This window comes from Bubalus kerabau, chromosome 1, assembly GCF_029407905.1.
Source record: "Bubalus kerabau isolate K-KA32 ecotype Philippines breed swamp buffalo chromosome 1, PCC_UOA_SB_1v2, whole genome shotgun sequence".
NCBI lineage: Eukaryota > Metazoa > Chordata > Mammalia > Artiodactyla > Bovidae > Bubalus > Bubalus kerabau.
Window position 1 is genome coordinate 58,722,888 of NC_073624.1, and position 14,160 is coordinate 58,737,047.

The 14,160-nt window shown below is 37.8% G+C and overlaps 1 protein-coding gene across 5 annotated transcripts in view; it reads left to right on the forward strand.

The window, feature by feature from the left end:
* ANKS1B (ankyrin repeat and sterile alpha motif domain containing 1B) overlaps positions 1-14,160 on the forward strand; it is a 1,161,043-nt gene that overhangs the window by 629,033 nt on the left and 517,850 nt on the right. For 4 of the 5 annotated variants that reach the window (XM_055576264.1, XM_055576282.1, XM_055576254.1 and 1 more), the window contains exon 14: positions 1,018-1,090. In XM_055576264.1, the coding sequence (XP_055432239.1) occupies positions 1,018-1,090 (73 nt within the window). The remainder of the gene's footprint in view (positions 1-1,017; positions 1,091-14,160) is intronic. The other variant, XM_055576292.1, reaches the window with a different exon arrangement.

Sequence of the window (14,160 nt, forward strand, 5' to 3'; positions counted from 1 at the left end):
TCTCACTAAGGCTGCTAGGATGATGACCGGGTTTAAAGCATAAATAGCTAAAGCTGAGACAGTCATATTTTCCTACGAATTCCATAGTAGTAGTCTGATAGTTTACTCAGATCTATCCATTTCTTATATTTATTAACTCTGCGAATAATATAACTTATCTCTTAGAATCAAGTTGTTGCCATTCCTAGATTCTTGTGATTATATGCTACAAATAAGCTTGTGGCTGGTCATACCATTTAATCAGAACTTGGTTCCAGTGGCCACACTTCACTGGTCAGATGAGATGCATGCTCTCAGATCCAAGAGGAAGAATGACCGAGAAGATAGACATTGTCACGTGAACTTATCCTCAGCTCCTTCCCCTTCTGAGTTTAAAGAATTCACAATGTCTAACTTACTGACCCATGTAAGTCCAAACAAAGTTCATTTTAGGAAATTCAGAGAAAAGGCAAGCTGATTTTGAAAGTTTAAGAAAAGGAAATAAAATTTGTATTTCTAAAAGCAATTCAAAAGATGTCTGTCTCCCTTTAAATCTTTCTCTGTTAGTCTCTTAACTGGAGTTTTGCAGTGGCAATAATATCAAGAATATATGCTTCTGGCAGTGGAAAGTCATTTTAAAATGCAGTGCTGTATGCTCAGTGAAATGAGTCAAACAGAGAAAGATAAATGCTATATGATATCACTTATATATGTAATCTAAAAAATACAACAAACTACTGAATATAGCAAAAACAAAGCCGACTCACAGGTACAGAGAACAACAAGCTAGTGTTACCAGTGGAGGCCGGAGGGACAATACAGAGGTGAGGAACTAAGAGGTACAAACTATTGGCTAAAAGATAGGGTCAAGGGTATATCTTGCAACACAGGGAATACAGCCAATATTTTGTAATCACTGTAAATGGAAATAGCCTTTAAAATTTGTATAAAAAATAAAAATAAATAAAAAATTTAAAAAACAAAAGTGCAACACAAAGCAAGTGTAATAATTCATTTTATGTGTTTTTTGTTTCACAGATTGACAAAATAATGAATTCCATAGATGTTGGAATTAACAGTGAACTTCGAGAAATTAATGGTGAGAACACAAGTAAGGAAATCTCTCCTTTATGTTGTAATGAATAAATGTACTCAGGGACTAGTTATAAAGTGATAGGAGTCTATAGATAATTCATCTTTTACCATAATAATAATAGCTACAAATTATTTCCCTCCATTCATGTCAAACAACCATGATCTCTAAATAACATCAACTATATAGATTTAGCAAACTGAGAGATTTTCTTCCCCATGTGCTATTTTACTATGCCAATTAACATTAATGTAGAGCTAAGAATGGGCATGCATGCATGCTAAGTTGCTTCAGTTGTGTCCAACTCTTTGTGACCCTATAGACTGTAGCCCGCCAGGCTCCTCTGTCCATGGGGATTCTCCAGGCAAGAGTAATGGAGTAAGTGATCATTTTTTAAAAAGACTAAATAATTTTCGCTGAAACATATTTGTTTTAGTCTTTAAAAACTAAAAAAAAAAAAAAAAAAAAAAAAAACCTACTAAAAAAGTACCAAAATCATGTGACTTTGATTAGTGACACAAACATGATACGATGACGCATGTAGCTGTCTCTTTCACACACAAATGCTGATAAACATTGAGGACCTTTCCAGTATCCAAAGAGCCAGCCTAGAAATGCATGTTGCCAGATAGTTCTTTCAGATATGCTTAAAGAATAATTTCAAGAAAACTGTAGGGAATGTTTTTTCTTTTTTTGACTGATGTGAAGGTAAGAATGTGTTTTCTTATCATAGTGAGTTCTCCATTACTGAGAATATTCAAGCAGAGACTTAGTGCATCCCTGTTGGAAGACAGGTGACATTGAACAGTAATATTACAAAATTCTTCAGATAGTACCATAGAATTGTGAAAACGTTACAAACATGATTATAATGAAAATAAGAGCCACTCGGGCAAAATTGCCTTTGAAGGACATTTTAGTAATCAACAATCCAGTTTATTTTCACTTAATTCTCTTCTTTCCCCCTCTTAGATTGCCATCCTATCCTTTACTCATGTTTTTCTACAGTGATAATGAAAATGAAAGACTCAATCCCCAAAGCATCATTACTATTAACAAAGACTGGTTCTGTATGTGCCTTAATTTTCACTTCTTAATTACACACCAATTATGCACTAAGTGATTGACCATAACATGTGGCATTCCAATTGACCATCAGGCCATTTGTGAATTACAGCTTTACTGGGCAGAAGGTTTTTCCCTCTCGAGACCAGCTAGAGCTAGAGAAGTGATAAACAACCCTGTGAAGATGACAGTCCATGTCTAATGTGTTGGGGTACTGAGTCTGGTCAGGAAATAACATGGTGAAATAAAAAGTCAGACAGACATGAATTCATATATCAGTCCTGCTGTTTACTAGCTGCTTGATCTTAGGCAACTCACTGAGTTTCCTCATAAAATGAAGATATTAATATAGGATCATTGTAGAAACACGTTCAGTGGCATGTGAGTCGAGTCTGACATATGTAGACATGTATTCAATTTTAGCTCTCCATTGCTCTATCATGAGGGCGATGTTGAGTTAGACACTATGGGCATATGAAGGAAAACACACACCAGCCCTTCTTTTAAGAACTTTATAATGTCAGCTAGTCTCCCAGCTTTCGTGTTCAATTTGCTGTATTCCCTGAAATTGTGATGTGTCAATTAGAATGCAGGTCATAAGAAAGCTGACAGTCAGTTGGTACCAGGGAAGAGTAATGACTAAAAGAGACCATAAATTCCAATGTACCCTGGCAAAGAGAAGAGAAAAAATCTAGAATGTATTGATTAAAATGTTCTAAATTGTTCTGAAATCTGAGTATTCTCTTTTCACTTGACAATGAGGAAGAGATGTGCAATGAAATCAACAGGAGGTAAATTTAGAGTGAACACGGGAAATACTACTTTACCAAATATGTTATCAGTGTCTGGAATTTTGTTTTGGAAGGCCACTGAACCAAGTAGTATGCCTGCTTCATCAGAGCTGCATAGTTTTATGAGCATTTATGATGTTTGTTGCTAAAAACCTCAGAAGGTGATTCAGTTCAGTTCAGTCACTCAGTCGTGTCCAACTCTTTGCAACCCCATGGACTGCAGCACTCCAGGCCTCCCTGTCCGTCACCAATTCCTGGAGTTTACCCAAACTCATGTCCTTTGCGGGAGACTAAAACCATAGGCTATGGAGAGACATGATGGATCAAGAATCAACATTGAATTTTCCAAACTCTTGCCCCTTATGTTTCATTGTTTTTATTTGCCCTCCCCTGACCCCACTTGCATTTCTAATTTCAGGTGTTTTCATAAGCAAAATATTTATTGAACCAGAAAAAGATCTGGCTTCCCTGGTGGCTCAGATGGTAAAGTGTCTGTCTACAATGCGGGAGACCCGAGTTCGATCCCTGGGTTGGGAAGATCCCCTGGCGAAGGAAATGGCAATCCACTCCAAGACTATTGCCTGGAAAATCCCATGGACAGAGGAGCCTGGTAGGCTACAGGCCATGGGGTCGTCGCAAAGAGTCGGACACGACTGAGCGACTTCACTTTCACTTTCCATCTCCATTCCTATGAATCAGCTTAAAGTTTGAGCAGTTTCTATGAATCGTATAACTAGTTCCACTCATAGAAATCAGTTTTCTCTATCTTTTAAAAAGTTTCCTCAGCAATTATATAGTAGTTAGAAACTGCTGGCAGCCCCAGTTGTCCAGGACTAAGACAGAAATAGAGTAAATATATTTACTGACTTTATTTTAGGTCAGTCCCTTAGGTTCTCACTCGGACTAACATTCATGGATGATTTTTACAAACACAATGTCTGGCTTCCCACCAGAAATCAGACTTAAATGCCAAACACTTTGGCAGTAGGATTCAATTATATTGAATACTTCATTTTACGTAGAACATCCTGTTCTTTGGTAATGCTGTACATGTGATGTGATAGTACATTTTATGTCATCATGTACACCCAGATATAAGATTTTTTTCAGAGAACAGGTTTTGAGGTTCAGATTCCAGAGTCACGTTTTAGTGGTTTTGTGACCTTTGATCTCAATTTCCTCCCCTATAAATTCAGATTTTTAACAACTCCCTCATAAGGTGGCTGCAAGGTAAGCAGGTGATCAATAAATATAAATTCTCTTACCTTTTTATCCAGGTATACATAACTGATCCTTCTACGCAGAGTATGTACCACACAGCAAGAAATACTTGGGAAATCTGATTTGCTTTTCTTTTTGACCAGTGAAAATTGTAGTTAAGCTTTAACTATTCATATTCTAAGTTGCTTTCATATGAAGTCTTTCTTGAAGTTTTATTTCTTAACCATTGTCTTTGTATAACAAAGAAGTACTTTCAAGTTAGGAAATTTACCATGTTCACTGGAACCACTTCAGATTGTCACACTTTCCAAGAATCAGGCTGATGATCTTCTTGATGAAACTGAGGATCACTTAAGTATAGAAAGAAAGTGAAAGTGAAGTCGCTCAGTTGTGTCCGACTCTTTGTGACCTCATGGACTGTAGCCCACCAGACTCCTCTGTCCATGGAATTTTCCAGGCAAGAGTACTAGAGTGGGTTGCCATTTCCTTCTCCAGGGGATCTTCCCGCCCCAGGGATTGAACCTGGGTCTCCCGTATTGCAGGCAGATGCTTTACCATCTGAGCCACCAGGGAAGCCCACTTAAGTAAAGTGGAGGCAACAACTGGCTCCACCAGACCCGCTTATCTTACGTAACAGCAAATACATAGTAAAATCAAGTGCCCAGACATTACCATACAGGGGTGGTAGATAATCTTATAAACAACCCCCCTATTTCTAACTGGTTTCTATAATCTCCTGCTATACTACTTTAGGTGTATGGACTGTATTAGATTGATCTCAGGTACCTGAATGTAAAATTAGTATTTCATTAAAAGGTATTGTTTAAAGCTGGGATTTTTTTCCTCTTATACTTTAGATTGAATTGTATTCAGAGGAATATTCTAGAGTCTTTTAAAACTCTACTTTTGCCAGTATATGAATTTCACCTAAATTGTATTTATAAATGAAAGCTATTAAAGTGAATTTGTAAAGGCTTTTTACCATAGACTGCACCATCTACATTGAATACATACAGCAATTCTGAAGTTATTTGCTAGAGAATACAGAGCTCTGAAAGTTGTGTGTGTGTATGTTTGTGCGCACGTGTGCGTGCGCATAGTCACTCAGTCATGTCCGACTTTTTGCAACCCCATGGACTGTAGCCCGCCAGGCTCCCCTGTCTGTGGGGATCTCCAGGCGAGAGTATTAGAGTGGGTTGCCATGCCCTCCTCAAGGGGATCCTCCCAACCCAGCGATCAAATCCAGCTCTCCTGCATTGCAGGCGAATTCTTTACCAACTGAGCCACCAGGGAAGACTGAAAACAAGTTAATGATAATCGACCATCCTGCTTTCTAAGCTTTTGCTTTTCTTCCTCCAGGAGTCTAAGGACCAGGTAACAGTGCAGGGTTCCTCATAGCCATAGAGACCCCTCCATGGAGAGTTTCTAGAAATTTAGGAACTCTCTAAGGCAGACTAAGGGGTCTCTCCTCCTGAGCTATGCTTCACCTTCTCCCTGGTCTACTGGAAGGAGAGAGCTCACATGGCCCTTTCCCCAAAGAGCTTCTATTTCTGAATGGCTTGGGCCGACATCCCCACAGCTTCAGAAGTTGCTCCCCCTGATGCTTTAGTTGCTTCCAGGTCCCTGATATTTATTCACATGGCTTAGATCTGCATCCAGAGGGACTTTGCCACTGATGTAGCTGATAGCTGACCTCCTGCTGAGATTGTTGATGAGAATATCATTCCTCAAACTGTAGGAGAGCATGTTTTTTGTTTTTGTTTTTTTTTAATGTATTTAGAATTTCGAAGGCAATGGCACCCCACTCCAGTACTTTTGCCTGGAGGGTCCCATGGACGGAGGAGCCTGGTGGGCTGCAGTCCATGGGGTCGCTAAGAGTCAGACACAACTGAGCAACTTCACTTTCACCTTTCACTTTCATGCATTGGAAAGGAAATGGCAACCCACTCCAGTGTTCTTGCCTGGAGAATCCCAGGGACGGGGGAACCTGGTGGGCTGCTGTCTATGGGGTCACACAGAGTTGGACACAACTGAAGCAGTGACTTAGCAGCAGCAGCAGCAGCAGAGTTCCCCTATTAGAAAAAAGACAAAGAGGAAAGAAGCTGAATTGTATTCCTTTTTTCCTGTGTGCCAGATGCTATGCAACTTACTCTTGAACATTCAATTCTCCAAATAAGTCAGTGGTATTATACCCATTTTATAGATGAAGAAAGGGTAACTTGTCAAAGTCAGCTCCTTCAAATGTAGATTGATTTCTTCCTGAAGTTCATATTCCTTTCAATAAAATATGTTACTATAAAGAACAATGGAAGCCAGCCCTTTGGTTCTTCCTCTTTAGTTCAATTCATATGCATATGCACTATAGAGAGCCAACTGAGGTGTTTAAGTATAAAACCAACCACTTGCTCTTAGCAAAACCTAACTTGGTATGGAAGACTTTAGCTCAAACCCCAAAGCCCTCCTAAAGCACAAACCACATGGTCGTATATTAAAATGAATCATAGACCTGAATATCTCCTACCTCCCAAAAGTGAATGCATATGCTAATAATGATTCGGGTTTCACTTATTTTCAGAGGAAGAATTTCCTTGCCTCCGGTAATATTCTTTTTTCCATGAACTGTTAAATTGTACATAAAATCCTCTCTGTGAAATGCTGTGCAACAGGCATAGTTTATTTTTGATTTTTATTTCTCTTTACAGCACTATTTTTAATAGAGCCAACTGGGGGAAGGTGGGTAGTAGAATACGCTAGCTTACAAGCACACTATTTTGTCTAAATCAAGAGAGAACTTATTTTTATTATTATTTTATATAACAATTCACTGAGTAACTTGTTTTTCCCCCAGATAGATTAAATCTAAGAAATCCCTCAATAATAGAATAACCATGTAGCAATATGAATTAAGTGATCATTAAACTAGCCTGAGTTCACTAATCTCTATCAAGAGATAGTATTTAATCAACCAAGCAATTGTGTCCTTAGCAAAATAGACCCTAAAATTTATTTAACATCTTTTATTCTAAATAGTCATTAAAAACTAAAATAACCTACATAATATAGATTTTGATCACTAGAATATGGCTGAGATTCTCCGGTTTTGAAAGTACAAGTAATATTCATATGTGAAATTCAGTTTCTCTTAAGTATGAAATAATTGGGTGTTATTCTCTGGCCTAATATTTGCTTATGACGTATCAATAGTTGGAACCTGTACATTGTTTTCCCTTCAACATAATATTTAATCTTCTAGAAGAGGCCTAGAGAGGTGAGCAAGTGCTGTCTTCAACTTATACTGATACCCTTTCCACACCATCTTTCATATATGATCAGTCAACATCTGTTCCCATACCTCCCATGATGATAAGTTCACTACTTCCAGAGATAATATATTTTACCACTGGGAAGCTCAAATTGTTAAAAATTCATGTTTTTCAAGTCCCTTCTATCCATTTTCCCTTAAAAAATCTTCAGTGATACAAAGGATGAATGCTGCTGCTGCTCATTGCTCAGTCGTGTCCGTCTCTGTGACCCCGTGGACTGTAGCCCGCCAAGCTCCTCCAACCATGGGATTTTCCCGGCAAGAACACTGGAGTGGGCTACCATGCCCTCCTCCAGGGAATCTTCCCAACTCCAGGGATGAATAATGACCCATTACTTCTAATAAATTATGAATATCTTAAGGATAGACTTTCCCAGTGACTCAGCAATAACAAATCCGCCTGCAGTTCAGGAGACATGGAGATGTGGGTTTGATCCCTGGATCAGAAAGATGCCCTGGAGAAGGAATGGCAACCCACTACAGTATTCTTGCCTGGGGGACAGAGGAACCTGGTGGGCCACAGTTCATGGGGTCACAAAAAAGAGTCAGACATGACTAAGCAACTAAATAACAACAACAAATCTTAAGGATATAGCTGATATTTTTGATAGACCACACACCTCTTGCACATTTACCATTAAGCTGGAGAACAGTTGCAAAGAGTCTTCTTTGTAGACACTTTAAAAATAGTAGCTGCATGACTTCCACATAAATGTCAGAGCATTTTACAAAGTCTACCATCAATAACCTCATACTCGTGAGAGTAGGAGGTAAAAATAATTAGGAGTGATTTGAAATACAGATACAGACCTTCATAAGTTATGGATCATCATAATGATTACTTTCAGATTTGTTTTCGATACAAATTTGTTTTCCCAAATTATAATGAGGAATGAAGTGATAAACATGAGTCATTTACCCATGAGAAAAACTTTAAAGCTTATACTGGTTGTTTCTATGATACACTATTCTGATAACAAAGGGTTTCTTATCTACTAGTATTTTTGATACTTGAGTATAAAATTTTAGAGAGTTATATAAATTTAAGAACAATGATACCTAGCAATATCGCTTTTAGGAATGTATCCTAAGGAAACAGGACAAGAGCAAAATATGTATATGTGTATGTGTATATATACATATATATATGTCATTTATGATCATTTAAGAAATAGAATCAAACCAAATTACCATTTATAGAGATTTGTAACATCAGTTACTGTAATTCCTTATGATGAAATGTTGAATAGCTAATTAAAAATGACATTGTGTCTATTTTTATTACTGTGGAAATATAGCCATAATATACTACTTAGTGGAAAAAGTTGATAACCAAATAAATTATCATCCCATCTTTTAATGCACATGCATGAAAAAGTTCTGGAAGAACATATGAAAAAAGTTAACAGCAGATGTCTCTGAGTAAGTTTATCAGTGATTTTTATTTTCTGCTTTCCTAAATTTTCCAAAATTTTTATAGTAAGCATCACTCACTTCAGTCACTTGGTTGAGTCCAACTCTTTTTGACACCATTTTCATTGTCGACATCATTCACTAGAAGAAAGTATGCATGAATTTAGTAAATAAATAAATAGTAAACACATGGCTATTTATGCAGTCATGAATATGCAAACATGTATATGTAAACACTTATACATGAAACATATAAATGTTACAGTTATCAGTCCTTACGATTATCAGTTAGTCATTCAGTTGAGTCTGACTCTTTGCAACCCCATGGACTGTAACCCACCGGGCTCCTCAGTCTATGGAATTCAACAAGCCAGAATATTGGAATGGGAAGCCATTCCCTTCTCCAGGCAATCTTCCCTGCCCAGGGTTCAAATCTCGGTCTCCCACATTGCAGGCAGATTCTTCACCATCTGAGCCACCAGGGAAGCTCTTGGTGGTGATTAAATTTTGCCAAGTGAATGCTTTATTGAATGTAATTAAGTCTTTTTATCAGTTCTGAGTTAAAATAGGTGTGCTTCAGTGGTTTTACAAAAGAGATTCATTTGATTTCTTTTAGTTTTTATTACTGGAAAAGCTATTTTTAAATAACTACACAAATTTTTTTTTAATTTTATTTTATTTTTAAACTTTACATAATTGTATTAGTTTTGCCAAATATCAAAATGAATCTGCCACAGGTATACATGTGTTCCCCATCCTGAACCCTCCTCCCTCCTCCCTCCCCATTCCATCCCTCTGGGTCGTCCCAGTGCACCAGCCCCAAGCATCCAGTATCGTGCATCGATCCTGGACTGGCAACCCATTTCATACATGATATTTTACATGTTTCAATGCCATTCTCCCAAATCTTCCCACCCTCTCCCTCTCCCACAGAGTCCATAAGACTGTTCTATACATCAGTGTCTCTTTTGCTGTCTCGTACACAGGGTTATTGTTACCATCTTTCTAAATTCCATATATATGCGTTAGTATACTGTATTGGTGTTTTTCTTTCTGGCTTCCTTCACTCTGTATAATAGGCTCCAGTTTCATCCACCTCATTAGAACTGATTCAAATGTATTCTTTTTAATGGCTGAGTAATACTCCATTGTGTATATGTACTACAGCTTTCTTATCCATTCATCTGCTGATGGACATCTAGGTTGCTTCCATGTCCTGGCTATTATAAACAGTGCTGCGATGAACATTGGGGTACACATGTCTCTTTCCCTTCTGGTTTCCTCAGTGTGTATGCCCAGCAGTGGGATTGCTGGGTCATAAGGCAGTTCTATTTCCAGTTTTTTAAGGAATCTCCACACTGTTCTCCATAGTGGCTGTACTAGTTTGCATTCCCACCAACAGTGTAAGAGGGTTCCCTTTTCTCTACACCCTCTCCAGCATTTATTACTTGTAGACTTTTGGATCGCAGCCATTCTGACTGGTGTGAAATGGTACCTCATAGTGGTTTTGATTTGCATTTCTCTGATAATGAGTGATGTTGAGCATCTTTTCATGTGTTTGTTAGCCATCTGGATGTCTTCTTTGGAGAAATGTCTATTTAGTTCTTTGGCCCATTTTTTGATTGGGTCATTTATTTTTCTGGAGTTGAGCTGTAGGAGTTGCTTGTATATTCTCGAGATTAGTTGTTTGTCAGTTGCTTCATTTGCTATTATCTTCTCCCATTCTGAAGGCTGTCTTTTCACCTTGCTAATAGTTTCCTTTGATGTGCAGAAGCTTTTAAGGTTTATTAGGTCCCATTTGTTTATTTTTGCTTTTATTTCCAATATTCTGGGAGGTGGGTCATAGAGGATCCTGCTGTGATGTATGTCAGAGAGTGTTTTGCCTATGTTCTCCTCTAGGAGTTTTATAGTTTCTGGTCTTACGTTTAGATCTTTAATCCATTTTGAGTTTATTTTTGTGTATGGTGTTAGAAAGTGTTCTAGTTTCATTCTTTTACAAGTGGTTGACCAGATTTCCCAGCACCACTTGTTAAAGAGATTGTCTTTAATCCATTGTATGTTCTTGCCTCCTTTGTCAAAGATAAGGTGTCCATATGTGCGTGGAATAACTACACAAATTTTTTAAATACCCATAACCCAACCCCTGATCAAAAATGACTTTTTTCTTTTGTCCATGTCCTGGTCTGTGTTTATATTCTAGTGACCTTCTAGCCTTTGTCTATGTACACAGTCAATTTGTATACAATAATAATTTTATAGATAGAATTTTACAATCTTCATTTTCATATTCAGTTCAGTCGCTCAGTCATGTCCAACTCTTTGCAACCCCATGGTCTGCAGCACATCAAGCTTCTGTGTCCATCACCAACACCCTCTAGCTTACTCAAACTCATGTCCACCAAATCAGTGATGCCATTTTCATATTACCATTTCACAAAATTCTATTATCTTACTTTTTTCTCTTATTCCCTTGCTTCATTCTTTTTATGAATATCCAGTGTTAGCATGGTGTATATGCTTCCACTTTTCTTTAAGTTCATGCAATCCCAAATAGAAAGATGATAGATAGATAAATAGATGAATGTTGCTTGTGCTTTAAAAACATGAATTCATGCTGTATATATTTCTCTGCAATTTATTCTCATTTGACATTAATCATAGTTTTACCTTACTTTTATAATCAGTAAAAATCTATGAAACAAAATTGCACTGGTGAAGTTCACTCTCAGAGAAGAAAGGAGGTCTGATCTGATTCTTACTCCTACCACTGCACTAACTTGCTGCTCAGTTCAGTTCAGTTGCTCAGTCGTGTCCGACTCTTTGCAACCCCATGGACTGCAGCATGCCAGGCTTCCCAGTCCATCACCAACTCCCAGAGTTCACTCAGACTCACGTCCATTGAGTCAGTGATGCCATCCAGCCACCTCATCCTCTGTCATCCCCTTCTTCTTCTGCCTTCAATCTTTTCCAGCATCAGGGTCTTTTCAAATGAGTCAGTTCTTAGCATCAGGTGGCCAAAGTGTTGGAGTTTCAGCTATCAGCATCAGTCCTTCCAGTGAATATTCAGGACTGATTTCCCCCAGGATGGACTGGTTGGATCTCCTTGCAGTCCAAGGGACTCTCAAGAGTCTTCTCCAACACCACAGTTCAAAAGCATCAGTTCTTCTGCGCTCAGCTTTCTTTATAGTCCAACTCTCACATCCATACATGACTACTGGAAAAACCATAGCTTTGACTGGATGGACATTTGTTGGCAAAGTAATGTCTCTGCTTTTTAATATGCTGTCTAGGTTGTTCATAACTTTCCTTCCAAGGAGCAAGCGTCTTTTAATTTCGTGGCTACAGTCACCATTTCAGTGATTTTGGAGCCCCCAAAAATAAAGTCTGTCTCTATTTCCACTGTTTCCCCATCTATGTGCCATGAAGTGATGGGACCAGATGCTATGATCTTAGTTTCCTAAATGTTGAGTTTCAAGCCAACTTTTTCACTCTCCTCTTTCACTTGCTGTATGACTTAAAAAATAACACCTCACAATGGACCTCAGTTTCCTAATTTAAAAATTAAAAGATAGAACTAGATCTTATCTCTATAATTCCATGACATACTTTTGTCTTTTGTCTTATGGATTATTCTTTGGCAGAGTGTCCTTTAAAGGTTTCCAATTCTTAATTTCTTAAGGACAAATGATCAATAAATCTTCAATATGTGTATTTCAACTAGCTTCTTCTAGGAATGTTGCCAGATCCTCATTTACAATGCTTTTAAAATATATTAATGTAATAAAAGTTTATTTTATTTGGTACAGGTGTATAAGATATTTAAGTTCTTTGTTTTTATATGCAAAAGTGACTTTCTCCTAAGAATCTCAATTCTTTTAATAAACCTTACCTTTCACTAATTTTTAGGAGACAGGGCTTCCCTGGTGTTTCAGACAGTGAAAAACCTGCCTGCAATGCGGGAGACATGGATTTGATCCCTGGGTTGGAAAGATCCCCTGGAAAAAGGAATGGCTACCCACTCCAGTATTCTTGCCTGGAGAATTCCATGGACAGAGGAGCCTGGCAGGCTACACAGGGGTGCAGAGAGTCAGACACGACTGAGTGACTAACACACACACGCTAAATTACTAGCTGAAATCATGTGCAAATGATTAATGATGTGCATGGGAATAATGAAATAAATTTCTGATACTGTACTTTGCTTCTTGGATCCACTGACCTTCTTATAAAAAATCTTATTGACAGAAAAAGTACTTAGCATTTCAGTAGTGTATGCTTTTCCTTAGGTAGCAGGTACCGACCAAATACTCACAGTGGCCCATTTCTTATCCACTGACTTGGCTTGACCAAGTCAAAGCACGCTCCCCAACAGGTTCCTGAACTTTGGCTTGACCCCAAAACTAAACATGCCCTAAAATGCAGACCATTTTTCTTAAATGTTGATTCCAAATCAGAATATGATTGAGACTAAGCATACGACTTGCCCCTGAGTTTCTTGGCAACCAAGACAAAAGTGGGCTACAAAACTGTCATCATAAGGCATATTTTCAAGGCATGTAGAGAAAGGAACTTTTCCTAGCTTGAAACTCTAGAAGGAGTTTCCCCCATGCATCATTTTGTGAAAGATATACAACTCAATTAGGAACAATGCTTTCATTAGAATGCAGGAGCAAGGGGCAGTGATCTACTTATGACTTACACATAGACAGGTGTACAGTGATAAGGAAGTATCTCTGTACAGACCTTTCTTCTGGGGACTTTTAGCTTTCTCCATGACATAAATGAGCACATATTCTAGAATATCAGTGTTGTTTTTATTTACCCTTTCAAAAAATGCCTTCTTATGTAAGCTGTTCTATGTGTTATTGACTTGAGTATCAGGATTTCAAAGGTGCTTAATAAAATTACAGGCATACTCTAAAATATTATGTGACAGTGAGGTTGGAGAGCTACTCATCATGTGTGAAAGAGTATGAAATATGGTATCAGAAAATGTGAGAGTCCCAGTTCCATCCCTTGCTGGCTGTGTGATCCTGGACAAGTTACTTCATCATTCTGAGCTTTTATTTTGTTATTCTTTAAAAAGAGGATAATAATAATTTCTTATTATTATAATTAAATGAGATAATTTATATAAAAGCACTTGTAAAGTAAATCTGTTAGTCATTATGATGTTACCTTCATAGAAAGCTCTTTAACTTTTGAATTAGAGCTCACTGTGTTCATTTTTCTCTCCAGGCAATTGAAGGCAGTTTATAAGCACTCAGTAAAATAGT